Here is an 18,952-nt window from a genome sequence, read left to right as displayed (position 1 = left end):
CATTCATTATAACTTCACAGTTTCAAAATCATTAGTCATTTAAATTAATAGTTTATTAAACCATGGATTTCCAGATACTGTATAAATATACAAAATTAGTGTTTCTTTTGTTAACTCAAATGTACAGATTTTAAGAAATATTAAATGGGAATTTAATTATTTGATGAAATTCCAAACTTCCAAAATTTATCTGAAAAGTCAACTAATATTCTAAATCTTGAGGTAACATATTGGATTAGTAACCATAGGTTGTGTTTTAGAAAATAAATTGTGAAGTCGAAATGTACTATGTTACGGTGAATCTGTCCTGGTCAAACTCAAAATGTAACATAAAATAGATTGATACTCCCTTGATTATTAATTGGATGGTCAATCATAAATCCCCTCTAAAACATCCAGCGCATTAACAGTATCACTAACACATGGTCATCACTGTACAAAAGCTTGCTTGTCTTATAATTCAAGTATAACATTAAGGGAATATTTTGTTGTTGAAAAGTTCAATAGGTTCCTATAATGTTAACTGTAGCTGTAGGTTATGTATTGATTGAGGAGTCAAGTAAAATCTCCCTCCAAACACTTCCCTTTTGGCATTATTCCATTTGAGGATTCTTAATCAGCATATTCATCTATTAAAATGTAAAAAATTATGTATTGATGCCTCTAAGTGAGGAGCAAAATTACCAGTGATGCTGTTTGCTCACTTTATCTTTCATAATCTTGCATACATACATTATTTAACTCTTCAACTACTCATTCTCCCTCATATAAAAAACCCTTGTTCTTCTGTCTCAGTCTACACCAGAGCCATTTATTTCCATTTCCATTTATTTGGATATATATGGCTCTGGTCCAGTGGAGGCTGCGGAGGGAAGGACGGCTCATAATAATGCCCGGAACGCAACCAATGGAATGGCATCAAATACATGGAAACCATGTGTTTGATGTATTTGGTAGCATTTCACTGATTCCGCTCCAGCCATTACCACGAGCCTGTCCTCCCCAATGAAGGTGCCACCAACCTTCTGTGCGTCACCAATGGATGTAGATCGGGGTTCAACAACTCTGTTCCTGGAGAGCTAGCCTCCTGTAGGTTTTTACTCCAACCCCAGTTTTAACTAACTTGACTCAGTTTATCAACTAAAAACTGTGCTAGATTAGGGTTGGATCGAGAACCTACAGGACGGTAGCTCTCGAGGAACAGGGTTGGAGAGCTCTGATGTAGAAGCTGCCCTGTCATTGGCAAATCGAACTGCAGCATGTACAGTATAAAATGACAAGTTTTCCATGTCTTTGTCAGCCTTCCCAAAGAAAGAGCCTTGTCTGAGAGAATCTATGACCGTGGTGTTACAGCTCGCTAGCAGCACCGTGACACACACCTCCTTATAGTCTTTAAGGATCCCTTTGAAGGTTTGCATCCCTGTTGAGTCTATGAAGGGCATGGCAGAGCAGTCTAGGATGATCGTATGTAAGTCAAGTTCTCTGGACCCCAGCCCTACCTTTACCTCTCCATTAGTCTTGTCGGCTCTCACAGCCTCCTTCTCTGCCAGTGTTCCCGCTTTTTTCTCTGCTTTCCTCCTCCTGGTCATCTCCAGGAAGGGTGCCAAGCCCACGGCTTTGTACAGAGACTTCAGGAAGAAGTCCTTGTTTGCATAGTACAGCGGGGCCTGGAAGCGGAAGATCTTTACTTTAGGGAGAGACATGAGGTTTTCATACTCCTCCATGTCCTCGTAGTGGGCAGTGTCATGGATCTGTCCCAGCAGAGAAACCTTGGGCTTCTGGGTCTGGACGATGATACAGAGCATAGAGAAAACGACCCCAACCACCAGCCCCATCTCCACACTGATCAGAGCTGAGGCACTCATCGTCACCATCCAGACAATAGCGTCCATCTTACTGACGCGCCACTTACTGGGCACGTCTCTGAACTTACGGAGAGCGCCCCTCAGGCTGACGATGATGATACAGGCCAGGACGCACTTCTGGAGGGAGTAAAAGAGGGGGGCAAAGAAGAGTAGGACCAGGAGAACGACGAAGGCACTCACAATGCTGGAGACCTGAGTCTGGCAGCCCGTGGAGTCTTTCACCATAGTCTTAGCCAGGGCAGCGCTGGTGGTAAAACAGTGGAAGAAAGAAGGGATGATGTTACAGAAAGCAATGGCCATCATCTCCTGGTTGGGGCGAACGGTGTAGCCGTTCTTCTTGGCAAACATCTCAGAGAGGGAAACCGTGAAGGCAAAGCTGATCACAGCCAGTGGCATGGCGTCGAAGGCCACCCGGGGCATCAACCCAAAACTGGGCACCTTAGGGGGGATGAAGCCTGTGGGGATAGCCCCAGAGACATTGGAGTCGTACCGTCTATGAAAGTCTCCAAAGTGGGACGCCAGTGTAGCGATCGCCACCACCACCAGCTCTGTGGGCAGGGGGATCTTAAGACGGTCCTTGTAACGCTCTTGGAGCTCCTTCCCCGCCACCAGGACGGAGATGCAGATGGCACTGGTGATCAGGTCACAGTAGTTGGTATTCTGGATGTTGCTTAAGATGTTGATCCAGGTGACCACCACTGTTCCGTAGCCCTGGTGGCGAGGGATCTTGAGCCCCAGGAGGTACTTGGCTTGGACGGTGAGGATGGTGAACGAGGCGCCAGTGGCGAAGCCGTCCAGCATGGGAGCAGAGAGATAAACGGAGACAAAGCCCAGTCTGAACACAGCCATCAATACCTGGAAGGAGACAACCATTTTTATCAGATAGTTCATTTAATCTATTCTGAAGGTCAATATATTCAGCACAGTCATCTTTGATGTACAGATGTAGGATCTTCATTTGATCACTCTTTTATTGGTGAGAACTTTCCTGTACAGCAGGAAATGCAAACTTGTAGCGTATTCAAGGCTTAAAAAGGCTTCTAAAGTTCGTAATTTCCACTTAAAAATGTCAGACTTGATTTGCCCTAATGAAAAATGTATCAACCCCTACAATACATTCCCATTAATTATAATCTATATAATTTCCTGTTGCTGCAGGATTTATTTTCTGCTGTAGAATTATGGTTCATATTAAGATCCTACATCTGTAGGTGATCTACGATGTTTATGACATCAGTGTTTAATCAAGTAAAATACTTTCAGGAGTAATTGTTACATCTGTTTCACAAAATCTTCAAAGCAGTTTTGAGAGTGATGAATCAGAGTGTTTTAATTGAAAATGTACCTGGTAAATCCCAACCAAAAACGTCATGGCTGCTGCGATACTGATGGCATAACATTCTTTCCCACATTCCATGCCGAAGGCCCCCATGGTCAGGTTGACTGCTGAGCTGTCTGAGTCAACTGTCACATTCAAGATTCCATCTGCTTTGGTGTCATCCAAATCGAACCCTGCCATATACACCTCTCTGTCCACCACTTGGCCCACCATAAGGCTCATCAGACTGAATATGCCCACAGACACGTGCCTGGAGGTCCCCATGAAGAAGTAGATGATGTTGGCGAAGAAGGAAGTGTAGAGGCCATAGATGGGGTCTACTCCGGCCAGCAGACAGTAGGCGATGGCCTGAGGGACCAGGATGATGCCTATGACGAGGCCCGACATTAGATCACCCCAGATATACTCTTTCAGCTTGTACTTGGGCAGCCAGAGCACCACAGGGAATAACCCAGTCAGGGTAGTCTTGACCCTGGGCATGGAGCAGGACAGGCTACGGCTCAGCTTGGTCTTCAGGATGGCCATGGGCTCTTTCCGCTTCCTGACCCTCCGCTCCAGGTGGGGAACTTCTGTGACCTTGGCTTCCTCCATGGCCTCTGGAAGTGGTAGGCTGTGGTGGTGGTCTTGGTGTGGTGCTTAGCCGTGCTCCTGGAATGAATCAGACAGAGAACCTTCACTCATCATGACACTATTTGATCATTAGATAGTGTTTCCTCCTTGAAAGGAAACAATGATTAAACACAGCAACTTCCAAGCTAGCATTTGAATTCAAGGGGTGTTACATCACTCACATAGTCTGCTAGTTAAACTTTGATGGGTAGTGTAGACCGATGAGATTGTAAGTGATTTAGTGAAAATAGCTTTACTGTATGGATAACATGAATACATTGAAAAGCAATAAACGTGTCATAATATATGAGAGATAAGTTAGACTATCCTCATAGAGCCTGGTGTTGATGTGCTCCCACATCCAGTTCAATATTGCACAGCGATGTTCAGCACAGTGACAATGGAAAAACTTACTCAAGGACCATATCTGTCAACCCATCTCAGATTGCCCCTCAATCCAAAGACAAACACAGACAATGTATTGACAGTCCATATACAGTGCCATGAATAAGTATTTTTCCCCTTTCTGATTTTCTGGACTTTGACTAGGCCATTCCAAAACTTTAAATGTGTTGCTTTTCAGCCATTCTGATGTAGTCTAGCTTGTGTGTTTTGGATCATTGTCTTGCAGCATGACCCAGCTGCGCTTTAGTTTCAGCTCACTGACGGATGGCCTGACATTGTCCTTTATGTGTGATAACGTTCAGTGTAAAAAATATGCAAAAATATAGAAAATCTGAAAGGGGACAAATACCTTTTCACGGCACTGTATGTACTTTTGTATTTGCTTATTTTAATGTGTGATTGTATTACTTTTTATCCTGCTGATTAGCTTGTGTATGTAAAGTGACTGGGTGTCTTGAAAAGGGTTCAAAATAAAATATGTTACAAATATGTTACAATTACAATAATTATTATTATCATATTAAACTCCAATATATCTTAAATGGGACCTAACCAGAAAGTATCAAAGCATGCCTCTAATGATATCAGTGAAAAAAACAAAAAACGACTCCATTTCCATCTGTGGACAGTCTGAACATCCCTAGATTGAGATGAATGGGTAATACAGACATTCACCATAGAGCCGATCATGTCTCATCATGTCTTCAGAAGCACTAAACGATGCAGTATATGATAACTAGGATGATAATCCCTTACAGTAGCAGTACACAGAAGATCAAGTCATCATTGTGTCTCATCCTAACCTCATTACAACTGTCTAATGGGTTTTGATTCCTGCTTTTACTTTGTGTGCCGAAGTCAACACCCACCCCCCATGTACAGCAATAACTGCACCAAGGGGACTCAAATAGTAAGAGACATTTTAGGTAAAAAATCTAATTGGTAGACACTCCAGATTTGAACACTATTTGAACACTATTTTTAACACTCTCTCTAAATGATATTCTATACCTGTATTAAAACATCTAAATGCATGATATGGCAGGTTACAAAGGTTACAAAGTTAGGCTACTTGTTATTCTAGAACCGTTCAGGCTGAGGTAAAACAATAACTCACCCACACTGTGTTCTGCCAACCCAAAGAGGAATGCAAACTGGGTGTCTTAGTTTTATAGTCAGGTACATGTATCTTCAGGTATACCTGAAAATAATCACCGCTATCTGTACTGTCCCTCACACTTACAACCAACGTGTCACACGCTCGCTCTTTCTCTCTCTACTTTTGTGTCCCCTGTCTCTCTGGCAGTGTCATACATGCACCTCGCTAGCTTCCCCCGAGGAGACTGACAAACCGGTTTCTGTGGCAAATGTATGTTGGATGAGAATAAAGATAAGGGCAACCCTTGGCCTGACACTGATCATTATCATGGGGGGGGGGGGGGCACTGTCTCATCGAGTCAAGATCTGGGCAATAGGGTAACATCAGTCAATTGTTTACTGGCTGGAGTGGCTTATCTTCCACAGTGTTACTATTCAGACCTAACCTGGGATCTGGTTGTACAACTGAAGTTGAAGAAGAGTCACAAATTGCAAAAGCCAAACTGTTCACATAGTTCCAGTTGATAACGTCGCCTGGTATGGTTGCCTTACAACAGATAGGGGCTTCATTCACTATTGACTGGACACCAGATTACTGATCCCCTCTCAGTTTATCAATGTATTGCTTTCATTTACATAATATATGTGACAAATATGGAAATGAAAAAACAAATGCACATGCTTTTCAGAACCAGACTTTTTTTAATTAGACAGAATGTCCTGTTTCCAGAAGCCTAGGGAAAGGGAAAGGGGGATACCTAGTCAGTTGCACAACTGAATGCCTTCAACTGAAATGTGTCTTCCGCATTTAACCCAACCCCACTGAATCAGAAAGGTGCGCTTAGTAAGGTTTGTGTTCACATACATTATTTTTTACTTCTGCTTTGCATATTAGTCATCATTGATGGACTACTAAAATATGTGTTGTGTTTCTGGTTTCTAGCTATGTCAAAGACTTAAAGGCCCAGTGCAGTCAAAATTCAGTTGTTCCTTTGTTTTGTATCATATTGTACAACAGCTGAGGAAACTAATGCTGTAAAAGTGTGAACAAATTTGATCAGTGTTATTTCCTGATAGTTGCTGGTTGAAAATAAAATCTACACAGGACCTTCTAATCAGCAGGTTTGCATGGGTGGGAGTTTCGGCTTGCCTGGTGACATCACCAGGAGGTAAATTAGTTAATAGACCAAAAACAAAGAGAGTTCCTAACCTCTTTGCCAATAACAGCTAGTTTTCAGTTTTCCCCTTCCAACTCAGACTACTCCCAGACAGTCCTAGCAAAATCCTTTATTGCGGAATATTTTTTTAGCAAAAAGCTATTTTTGTCGATGTTGTTTTTATTTAAATGTTTTATTATTACATACAACACATCTTGTATAACACAACACAAAAAACCTCAACGGAACGGCCACTATAGAAAACACTCAAATGTGTCTGGTTTATGTTTGATTTTGTAATGTCTAATGGGATGTAGCTAGATAGTTCAGTCCTCTAGTTTGTTATTGAGGGTGGATATGAGGCTTTCCAATTGATGGCTCAATTTTTTTCTCTCCAGCAATTCCATATCTGTGACCAATGGTTCCCCCCAATTTCTTCCTTTAGATCTGTTTCCCATTTTTTCCTTTTAGGTTCTGAACCACCAGGTAGAGTTTCAAACAACCCTTGATATAACTTGGCAATCAACTTCTTTCAGTATTTTTTCTATGTAAGATGCCTTAGGTTCATCCAGATTCCGTTGAAGCAATTGAATACTTGTTTTTTTAAGAGGTGTTGACAAGCTGAATGTACCGAGCTGTCTGTATAAAATACTTGCACACAGCTCGGACACCCATGCATACCCCTCAAGACATGCCACGAGAGGTCTCTTCACAGCACCCAAATCCAGAACGGACTATGGGAGGCGCACAGTACTACATAGAGCCATGACTACATGGAACTCTATTCCACATAAGGTAACTGATCCAAGCAGTAGAATCAGATTTAAAAAACTGGTAAAAATACACCTTATGGAACAATGAAGTAACACACACAAAGGTACAGACACATGCATATGCACACATTGTGATATTGTTGTATGGTGGTATCAAACATTTTGTATTGTAGATACACTACCGGTCAAACATTTTAGAACACCTACTCATTCAAGGGTTTTTCTTTATTTGTACTATTTTCTACATTGTAGAATAATAGTGAAGACATCAAAACTATGAAATAACACATATGGAATCATATAGTAACCAAAAAAGTGTTAAACAAATCAAAATATATTTGAGATTTGAGATTCTTCAAATAGCCACCCTTTGCCTTGATGACAGCTTTGCACACTCTTGACATTCTCTCAACCAGTTTCACCTGGAATGCTTTTCCAACAGTCTTGAAGGAGTTCCCAGACATGCTGAGCACTTGTTGGCTGCTTTTCCTTCACTCTGCGGTCCGACTTAAAAAAAATGTATTTCCCCTTTATTTAACCAGGTAGGCCAGTTGAGAACAAGTTCTCATTTACAACTGCGACCTGGCCAAGATAAAGCAAAGCAGTGCGACAAAAACAACACCGAGTTATATATGGGATAAACAAGCGTACAGTCAATAACACAATAGAAAAATTGTATATTGTATACTGTGTGTGCAAATGAAGTAAGGAGGTAAGGCAATAAATAGGCCAATAGTGGCAAAGTAATTACAATTTAGCAATCTACACTGGAGTGATATATGTGCAGATGAGGATGTGCAAGTAGAAATACTGGTGTGCAAAAGAGCAGAAAAACAAAAACAAATATGGGGATGAGGTAGGTAGTTGGTTGAATGGGCTATTTACATATGGGCTGTGTACAGCTGCAGCGATCGGTAAGCTGCTCTGACAGCTGACATTTAAAGTTAGTGAGGGAGATATAAGTCTCCAACTTCAGTGATTTTTTCAATTCGTTCCAGTCATTGGCAACAGAGAACTGGAAGGAAAGGCGGCCAAAGGAGGTGTTGGCTTTGGGGATGACAAGTGAAATATACCTACTGGAGCGCGTGCTACGGGTGGGTGATGCTATTGTGACCAGTGAGCTGAGATAAGGTGGAGCTTTATCTAGCAAAGACTTGTAGATGACCTGGAGCCAGTGGGTTTGGCGACGAATATGTAGCGAGGACCAGCCAACGAGAGCATACAGGTTGCAGTGGTGGGTAGAATATGGGGCTTTGGTAACAAAACGGATGGCACTGTGATAGACTGCATCCAATTTGCTGAGTAGAGTGTTGGAGGCTATTTTGTAAATGACATCGCCGAAGTCAAGGATCGGTAGGATGGTCAGTTTTTACGAGGGTATGTTTGGCAGCATGAGTGAAGGAGGCTTTGTTGCGAAAAAGGAAGCAAATTCTAGATTTAACTTTGGATTGGAGATGCTTAATGTGAACCTGGAAGGAGAGTTTACAATCTAGCCAGACACCTAGGTATTTATAGTTGTCCACATATTCTAAGTCAGAACCGTCCAGAGTAGTGATGCTAGTCGGGCGGGCGGGTGCGGGCAGCGATCGGTTGAAGAGCATGCATTTAGTTTTACTAGCATTTAAGAGCAGTTGGAGGCCACGGAAGGAGTGTTGTATGGCGTTGAAGCTCGTTTGGAAGTTTGTTAACACAGTTTCCAAAGAAGGGCCAGATGTATACAGAATGGTGTCATCTGTATAGAGGTGGATAAAACAATCACCCGGCAGCAAGAGCGAGATCATTGATATATACAGAGAAAAGAGTCAGCCCGAGAATTGAACCCTTTGGCACCCCCATAGAGACTGCCAGGGGTCCGGACAACAGGCCCTCCGATTTGACACTCTGAACTCTATCTGGGAAGTAGTTAGTTAACCAGGCAAGGCAGTCATTAGAGAAACCAAGGCTGTTGAGTCTGCCGATTAGAATACCGTGATTGACAGAGTCGAAAGCCTGGGCTAGGTCGAAGAAGGCGGCTGCACAGTACTGTCTTTTATTGATGGCGGATATGATATCGTTTCGGACCCTGAGCGTGGCTGAGGTGCACCTGTGACCAGCTCGGAAACCAGATTGCATAGCGGAGAAGGTATGGTGGGATTCGAAATGGTCGGTCATCTTTGTTAACTTGGCTTTCAAAGACTTTAGAAAGGCAGGGCAGGATGGATATAGGTCTGTAACAGTTTGGGTCTAGAGTGTCTCCCCCTTTGAAGAGGGGGATGACCGTGGCCGCTTTCCAATCTTTAGGAATCTCAGATGATACGAAAGAGAGGTTGAACAGACTAGTAATAGGGGCTGCAACAATGGCGGCGGATAATTTTAGGAAGAGAGGGTCCAGATTGTCTAACCCAGCTGATTTGTAGGGATCCAGATTTTTCAGCTCTTTCAGGACATCAGCTGTCTGGATTTGGGTGAAGAAGAAGTGTGGGGGGGGGGGGGGGGATAGTTGTTGCGGGGGGTGCAGAGCTGTTGGTCGGGGTTGGGGTAGCCAGGTGGAAAGCATGGCCAGCCGTAGAGGAATGCTTATTGAAATTCTCGATTATCGTGGATTTATCAGTGGTGACAGTGTTTCCTAGTCTCAGTGCAGTGGGCAGCTGGGAGGAGGTACTCTTATTCTCCATGGACTTTACGGCGTCAGGGTGTTTTTGTGCTGGTCAAGGGCAGTCAAGTCTGGAGTGAACCAAGGGCTATATCTGTTCTTAGTTCAATTTTTTTTAAAGGGGCATGTTTATTTAAGATGGTGAGGAAAGCACTTTTAAAGAACAACCAGGCATCCTCTACTGACGGGATGAGGTCAATATCCTTCCACAATACCCGGGCCAGGTCGATTAGAAGGGCCTGCTCGCAGAAGTGTTTTAGGGAGCGTTTGACAGTGATGAGGGGTGGTCGTTTGACCGCGAACCCATATCGAACGCAGGCAATGAAGCAGTGATCGCTGAGATCCTGGTTGAAAACAGCAGAGGTGTATTTAGAGGGCAAGTTAGTCAGGATGATATCTATGAGGGTGCCCATGTTTACGGATTTGGGGTTGTACCTGGTAGGTTCCTTGATAATTTTTGTGAGATTGAGGGCATCTAGCTTAGATAGTAGGACGGCCGGGGTGTTAAGCATATCCCAATTTAGGTCACCTAGCAGTGCGAACTCTGACGATAGATGTGGGGCAATCAATTCACATATGGTGTCTAGGGTACAGCTGGGAGCTGAGGGGGGTCTATAACAAGCGACAACAGTAAGGGACTTATTTCTAGAGAGATGGATCTTTAAAAGTAGAAGCTCGAACTGTGTGGGCATAGACCTGGATAGTATGACAGAACTCTGTAGGCTATCTCTACAGTAGATTGTAATTCCGCCCCCTTTAGCAGTTCTGTCTTGACGGAAAATGTTGTAATTTGGGATGGAAATTTCAGACTTTTTGGTGGCCTTCCTAAGCCTCATCCCAAACCATCTCAGTTTGGTTGAGGTCGGGGGATTGTGGAGGCCAGGTCATCTGATGCAGCACTCCAACACTCTCCTTCTTGGTAAAATAGCCCTTACACAGCCTGGAGGTGTGTTGGGTCATTGTCCTGTTGAGAAACAAATGATAGTCCCTCTAAGCCCAAACCAGATGGGATGGCGTATCGCTGCAGAATGCTGTGGTAGCCATGCTGGTTAAGTGTGCCTTGAATTCTAAATAAATCACAGACAGTGTCACCAGAAAAGCACCCCCACACCATAACACCTCCTCCTCCATGCTTTACGGTGGGAAATACACATGCGGAGATCATCCGTTCACCCACACCGCGTCTCACAAAAACACGGCGGTTGGAACCAAAAATCTCCAATTTAGACTCCAGACTAAAGGACACATTTCCACCGGTCTAATGTCCATTGCTTGTGTTTCTTGGCCAAAGCAAGTCTCTTCTTCTTATTGGTGTCTTTTAGTTGTGGCTTCTTTAAAGCAATTCGACCATGAAGGCCTGACTCACATGGTCTCCTCTGAACAGTTGATGTTGAGATGTGTCTGTTACTTGAACTCTGTGAAGCATTTATTTGGGCTGCGAATTCTGAGGCTGGTAACTCTAATGAACTTATCCTCTGCAGCAGAGGTAACTCTGGGTCTTCCATTCCTGTGGCGGTCCTCATGAGAGCCAGTTTCATCATAGCGCCTGATGGTTTTTGCGACTGCACTTGAAGAAACTTTCCAAAGTTCTTGAAATGTTCCGTATTGACTGACCTTTATGTCTTAAAGTAATGATGGACTGTTGTTTCTCTTTGCTTATTTGAGCTGTTCTTGCCATAATGTGTACTTGGTCTTTTACTTAATAAGGCTGTCTTCTTTATACCATCCTACCTTGTCACAACACAACTGATTGGCTCAAACGCATTAAGAAGGAAAGAAATTCCACAAATGAACTTTTAACAAGGCACACCTGTTAATTGAAATGCATTCCAGGTGACTACCTCATGAAGATGTTTGAGAGAATGCCAAGATTGTGTCATCAAGGCAAAGTGTGGCTATTTGAAGAATCTCAAATATAAAATCTTTTTTGATTTGTTTAACACTTTTTTGGTTACTACATGTTTCCATATGTTTTATTTCATAGTTTTGATGTCTTCACTATTATTCTACAAGATATAAAATAGTAAAAATAAAGAAAAACCTTTGAATGAGTAGGTGTGTCCAAACTTTTGACCGGTAGTGTATGTAGTAGTGTAATGATGTTTATATGATGTACTGTTTGTTTTATATGTAATGTAAGTGTTTTAATATGTTTGGACCCCAGGAAGAATGGGAATACCTAATAAGTACAAATATAAATACAAATAAGATTTCTGAGTTGTAAGAACTTAAAGAAATCGGCCTTGGACAATCCAAATCTTTCTTGTAATTGAATGAATGACAATAGAGATCCATCATAGTACACATGTTCAAAATTAATGATGCCACTTTGGAACCAGGACTGAAGGGTGTTATCATTAAATGCTGGAGGGAAGGTGGGGTTATTCCAAATAGGGGTGCTTGGTGATATTGGTTCTTTCCACCTCATGAATTTATATACATTTTCCCAAATATAAATGGAATTGAGTGTCATTGGATTGTCTGTTTTTTCCTTCAGTGCCTTGGACCCATAATAGTAAATATGCTTTAGATCATACAGTATTACATTTGTGGCTTCGGTACTTCTCCATGTACAAGGATAGTCTGCTGTCCATTGATTAAGTGAACGCAGTTGTGCAGCCCAGTAATACATCTTCATATGAGGTAGTCCAAGACCTCCATCTTTATAAGGTAAAACCGTCAATTTGACTCTAGAGGTCTTTGGAGAGCAGTCCATTTATTTAATTTAAAATTTGGATGGAATTGAAACTGGCAAGGCCTGGAAAAAATAAATAAAACCTTGGTAATATATTAATTTTGATTATGTTGACCCTACCTAACATAGAAATAGGGAGAGATCGGCAGAGATTGTCTGAAGACATCCTGTTCCGAATAAACCCTGTTTGATCTGAGTGAATTCACTTTTGTATTACTGTTTCTATGCGAAAAGCCAATACCTTAGCAATGATTTTGTAACCCAGATTCAAAAGTAATACTCTGCAGAAGCATCTGCATAACAATGGACCCTTGATCCTCCAAACATAGTGACTGGGGGCTGCAGTGAGCATAAGTACAGTAACATAGGCTTTAGTAATATCGGATGAAAATGTGTTTAAAAATTCCACTTGAAATCCATCAATACCAGGAATTGTTTGCCTGAGGTAGAGTACCTCATGATAAGCTGTAGACCACACTATCTACCAAGAGAGTTTTCATTCATAATTTTCATAGCCGTCTATTTCCCACCACAAACTGATGCTGGCACTAAGACCGCACTCAACGAGCGGCATAAAGTCATAAGCAAACAAGAAAATGCTCATCCAGAAGCGGTGCTCCTAGTGGCTGGGGACTTTAAAACAGGCAAACTAAAATCAGTTTTATCTCATTTCTACCAGCAACCAGAGGAAAAAAAACTCTTTACCATCTTTACTCCACACACAGAGTCGCATACAAAGCTTTCTCTCGCCCTCCATTTGGCAAATCTAACCATAATTCTATCCTCCTGATTCCTGCTTACAAGCAAAAACTAAAGCAGGAAGTACCAGTGACTCACTCAATACGGAAGTGGTTAGATGACTCGGATGCTACGCTACAGTACTGTTTTGCTAGCACAGACTGGAATAAGTGCATCGACGACGTTGTCCCCACGGTGACCGTACGTACATATCCCAACCAGAAGCCATGGATCACAGGCAACATCCGCACTGAACTGAAGGCTAGAGCTGCCGCTTTCAAGGAGCAGGACACTAATCCGGATGCTTATAAGAAATCCCGCAGATGAACCATCAAACAAGCAAAGCGTCAATACAGGACTAAGATTGAATCCTACTACACCGTCTCTGATGCTCGTCGAATGTGGTCTGGGCTTGCAAACTATTACGGACTACCAAGGGAAACCCAGCCGCGAGCTGCTTAGTGACACAAGCCTACCAAACGAGCTAAATGGCTTTTATGCTCGCTTCGAGGCAAGCAATACTGAAGCATGCATGAGAGCACCAGCTGTTCCGGACGACTGTGGGATCACGCTCTCCATAGCCGATGTGAGCAAGACCTTTAAACAGGTCAACATTCACAAGGCCGCGGGGCCAGACGGATTACCAGGACGTGTACTCAGAGCATGCGCGGACCAACTGGCAAGTGTCTTCATTGACAACCTCTCCCAGACTGAGTCTGAAATACCTACATGTTTCAAGCAGACCACCATAGTCCCTGTGCCCAAGAAAGCGAAGGTAATCTGCCTAATTGACTACCGCCCCGTAGCACTGCTTTGAAAGGCTAGTCATGGCTCACATCAACACCATCTTCCCGGAAACCCTAGACCCACTCCAATTCGCATACCGCCCCAACAGATCCACAGATGACACAATCTCAATCGCACTCCACACTGCCCTTTCCCTCCTGGACAAATGGAACATCTATGTGAGAATGCTGTTCATTGACTACAGCTCAGCTTTCAACACCATAGTGCACACAAAGCTCATCACTAAGCTAAGGACCCTGGGACTAAACACCTCCCTCTGCAACTGGATCTTGGACTTCTTGACGGGTCACCCCCAGGTGGTAAGGGCAGGCAACAACACATCTGCCACGATGATCCTCAACATGGGGGCCCCTCAGGGGTGCGTGCTTAGTGCCCTCCTGTACTCCCTTTTTACCCATGACTGCGTGGCCAAGCACGACCCTAACACCCTCATTATGTTTGCTGACGACACAACAGTGGTAAGCCTGATCACCGACAACAATGAGACGGTCTATAGGGAGTAGGTCAGAGACCTGGCAGTGTGGTGCCAGGATAGCAACCTCTCCCTCAACGTGAGCAAGACAAAGGAGCTGATTGTGGACTATAGGAAAAGGATGGCCGAACACGCCCCCATTCACATTGACAGGGCTGTAGTGGAGCGGGTTGAGAGTTTCAAGTTCCTTGGTGTCCACATCACCAACAAACTATCATGGTCCAAACACCAAGACAGTCGTGAAGAGGGCACGACAACACCTTTTCCCACTCAGGAGACTGAAAAGATTTGACATGGGTCCCCAGATCCTCAAAAAGTTCTACATCTGCACCATCGAGAGCATCCTGACCGGTTGCATCACCGCCTGGTATGGCAACTGCTCAACATCTGACCGCAAGGCGCTACAGAGGGTAGTGCGTACGGTCCAGTACATCACTGGGGCCAAACTTCCTGCCATCCAGGACCTATATACTAGGCAGTGTCAGAGGAAGGCCCAAAAAATTGTCAAAGACTCCAATCACCCAAGTCATAGACTGTTCTCTAAGCTATGGCACAGCAAGCGGTACCGGAGCGCCAAGTCTAGGTCCAAAAGGCTCCTTAACAGCTTCTACCCCCAAGCCATAAGACTGCTGAACAATTAATCAAATGGTCACCAGGACAATTTACACCTTGCTCAACATATTGTTGCTTGGATTCCATGGCAGCAATCTCTGCAGATCGGGTGTTTATTGTGTTATATTCAAGCTTCAAAGTATTCAACTGTTGAAGGGTGTCAACATTTCTATCTAAACTGTGCTTTCTTCTAGGTTGTGGATTTTCTGTTCTAGTATTTCTAAATCTTTATTGGTCTTCTTTTTCTTATGTGAAGAGTAAGACATGATACGAACTCTCATATATGCTTTAAGAGTTTCCCAGACAATAGCTGGGGATATTTCATTATCTACAGTACATTTATTTCCAAAAACATGTCTGTGTGTGTTGAGATATGAGGTAAACTCCTTATCTCCAAGTAACAGTGTTAAATTGCCATGTTTTTGCTATTGGCACAAGATATTTTGTCAATTGTTATGGAAAACTATTACAATAAGGTTATTAATTGTTACCAAGACATTATTTGATATTGATATAAAAAGGGCTGCATTTGGCCTTTAAGATTTAGCAAATGAAGCCATTGATTAGTCTCGGAATCCCAGACCTAGGCAACATGCAGGAACATTGGTACATTGGGGGAGGCAACCCGTCTGTTTAGACTAGAGACAAGCCATTGATCGCATGTGAAATCCCAGTGTCCTCAATGTTATGGCACAGAAATCGATCTGTGACCTGCAGTGACTGTCACGATCGTCTTAATAACATTCGGACCAAGGCGCAGCGTGATATGGGTTCCACATCTTTTTATTCGTGAAACGCACAAAAACAATAAAGAGCAAACGACACGTGAAGCTATGGAGTGCTCACAGGCAACTACCCATAAACAAGATCCCACAAAAAAAACTGTGGGGAAATGGCTGCCTAAATATGATCCCCAACGCTAAACAGCTGCCTCTGATTGGGAACCATACCAGGCCAACATAGAAATAAAACAACCTAGATTACCCACCCTAGTCACACCCCGACCTAACCAAAATAGAGAATAAAAAGGCTCTCTATGGTCAGGCCGTGACAGTGATGTTATATGTGGACCGAATATTAATTAATAAACTAGCTTGAAATCGCATGTGAAATTCCATTATGATATGGCATGACTCCATCACAAGACAGACTGTTTATGTGCCGCATGGTCTTTGCACTATTGTGCCGAGAGACAAGTTGTACAATGACCCTTAACATTATATCCAGATTAATTAAGTCACATGTTAATATTGAAATGAGGACGTTATTATAAAACACATAAATAAATAAGGCAATACCTTGTTTTGTAAATGTGTAAGTATATACTGTAGAAGGCGCACTATACGTAACAGATCTGAGAGGATTAAAGCTCTGTCTCTGTAAATACACCAGAGTCGGGGTGTTCTCTGATGTACTATTCATTCTCAGTCTAGACATGTATCTGTTTTAGCTACAAAACCCCTCTGCAGGGGTCCATCTGTGGCTGCACAGAGACAGAGCCAACATTGTGAACAAGGAGAGGAGACTCACCCTGACATAAGGAACGTGGAGGCTTGTGAGAGGACACAGTAGCCATGCCTCCTCTTCTGAGATCTTCACTGTGCGCACACACACAGGCCTGATTCCGTACAACCGGATGGAGCAAAGCATGATGGGAATAGCAGCCTCATTCTCATCCAGGCACCACTCATCTAATCCTCCAATCACAGAGCAAGAGAGGAGGGGACAGGGGATGGGGTGTGTGGGCTGGGTTGTTACCATGGAGACTGAGGCATCCATTCACTGATGGGACTGAGAGTCTGTGTGAGGAGGTGGAAGGAATGAACAGTCTCTCTCGAAGACACAGAATGCTCATGAACTGTGTTGTAGGTGTTATATAGGTTGCCAAATATATAATGCTTTCTCTAGGACATTGTCACATCACTAGCACTGTTACTTTATAAAATGTGTCACTGCCAAGTGCTCTATTATCTCCCCGTGTAGCCTACCTCAGCAACAATATGTAGGTGTTCTATTCTATTCTATTGTTGTGTCCTTTTTGCAGTACTGCCTGAACAGAGAGGACTTTTTTTTATGCCAGTTCAGTCTTACATACATGGAACATCTTGTGTAAGTAAGGTTGCAAAATTCTGGGCTATTAATAAATTCCCTGGTTTTCCAGAAATCCTGGTTGGAGGTTAACAGATTTCCTGCTTATTCCCTCCTGATTCCGGCAATCCTCCAGACGGTATTTTGGCAAAAGTTTTTGAACGTACCCAGAATTTTTGCAACCCTAGGTGTGAGAGTAATTAAAAGTCCTTTACACATTAACTTCCTTTGAAGAGAGTAAACTGTTTTTTGTATCAACATGTAAATGTTTGAATAGGATTAGTCAGCGAGCTTGGAAAAGTGACCTATTGGTAACCATCTCATCCATCTGAACATCCAGGTTTACAGCAGATAAACTCTTGACCTTGAAATCCACTCTAACTAATACCCCTTACATACCAAGACGTTTAGCCACAAACTTTACCATGCCGCCAACTTTCGCTGCCATTTCTATATATCTGAAAGATATTGCCGGTAACAAAGCCTGTAGTCTACTTTTATTTCCAGCAACGAAGGTAGTCATGAATGCGATAGAATTCTGCCTATGGCTTAGAATGAGTAGAATCAGAGCTTAGCTTGAGCAGCAATGTTGAACATTCCCCCTTTGATCCTGACAAGACGGATGGTTTCAAAATAATAAGAGCGAAATGTAGTTGCAAAACAAACTTTGGCTTGCTTAAAATTACATTTTCTAAAAGGCAATTTGTGTCATGAAAAAGTAAGCTTTGTTTCCAGCTCAAAGTTCCCCAGTCATTGTTGTCTAGTTATTGTTGTTGTAAAGTCCTTTGGGTTATATTGTAACCATAGAATAATTTGTTTTTACATCTAAAACCTTGGGTCTGGCTATAATGCTGAGTCACACTAAGTTCACTATAAAGTCCATACGTTTTTTGTTTCTTAATCGGTCACCAATTACTTTCTGGTTTTGTCTTTTTAGGACTGTGGTGGAACAGTTGTTGAGGGAAAAAGAATGCATACCATATAGATTTGAGGTACCATAAAAAAAAAAAAATCCATAATCATTGCACGTCACTCATTCTTCCCCATGAGTGTGGTAGGACTAATGATGGTGGATAAATAAGATAGTTTACTCAGATAGTTTACCATAGAAAAAAAAGGTCTGTGTAAGTGGGCGTTCCCTCTAACGTGTGAGCATGCTCTCCTCATCAGCTCACGGTTCCTCCAGAATATCTGGCATGCTCAAGCGAGGAAGGGAACAGCTTGCTCTGGTCAACTGTGTCCCCACAGATTATCCATTATATTGACCAGATACTGGCCGCTTGAACAATTACTCAAAAATGAAAGGCGGTGGGAGGAGGCAAGATCAGGTGGGCCATTCTAGCGTGTGTGAACAACAGGCACTACTCCTGTATGAAGTGTTTTTTCTTAAAGTTTCCGGGACTTATATCAGTACACTCGTAACAACCTAAGCATTAAGAAACGTATAATCAATCAAATAAGTGATCAGAAAAAATGTGGGTTAGGGTTGAGTGTCTTGCTTTTTCTTCTGTCTCTGTTAGGCCAAATTAAAATACCATGTGCCACTAGAGGGCACAGTCTCCTATCTTGAGTTCTCACCATGCCACAATCACCACTGTTGAATAGTACAGAAAGGAAGTTAGAAAAGGCAATGGAAACTGCATGGCAATGAAACCAGCCTGT

General features: G+C 42.8%; 1 protein-coding gene across 2 annotated transcripts; it reads right to left on the bottom strand.

Annotated features, from left to right (window-relative positions):
• Positions 1-34: 34 nt before the first annotated feature.
• Positions 35-16,839, bottom strand: LOC139537015 (sulfate anion transporter 1-like). Of its 2 annotated transcripts, none has more exons than XM_071337809.1 (3): positions 16,733-16,839; positions 3,211-3,852; positions 35-2,720 (listed from the first exon to the last, which is right to left on the bottom strand). In XM_071337809.1, the coding sequence occupies exons 2-3, from the start codon at positions 3,793-3,795 to the stop codon at positions 1,158-1,160; spliced, it is 2,148 nt and encodes a 715-aa protein (XP_071193910.1). In that variant the 5' UTR covers positions 3,796-3,852; positions 16,733-16,839; the 3' UTR covers positions 35-1,157. The 2 variants fall into 2 exon arrangements, with proteins under 2 accessions (XP_071193910.1, XP_071193916.1); XM_071337815.1 differs by lacking the exon at positions 16,733-16,839 and adding an exon at positions 5,336-5,550.
• Between the last annotated feature and the right edge of the window lie 2,113 nt (positions 16,840-18,952).

Source organism: Salvelinus alpinus, chromosome 1 (genome assembly GCF_045679555.1).
Source record: "Salvelinus alpinus chromosome 1, SLU_Salpinus.1, whole genome shotgun sequence".
Classification (NCBI taxonomy): Eukaryota; Metazoa; Chordata; class Actinopteri; order Salmoniformes; family Salmonidae; genus Salvelinus; species Salvelinus alpinus.
This window is presented reverse-complemented; position numbering and strand designations above follow the sequence as displayed.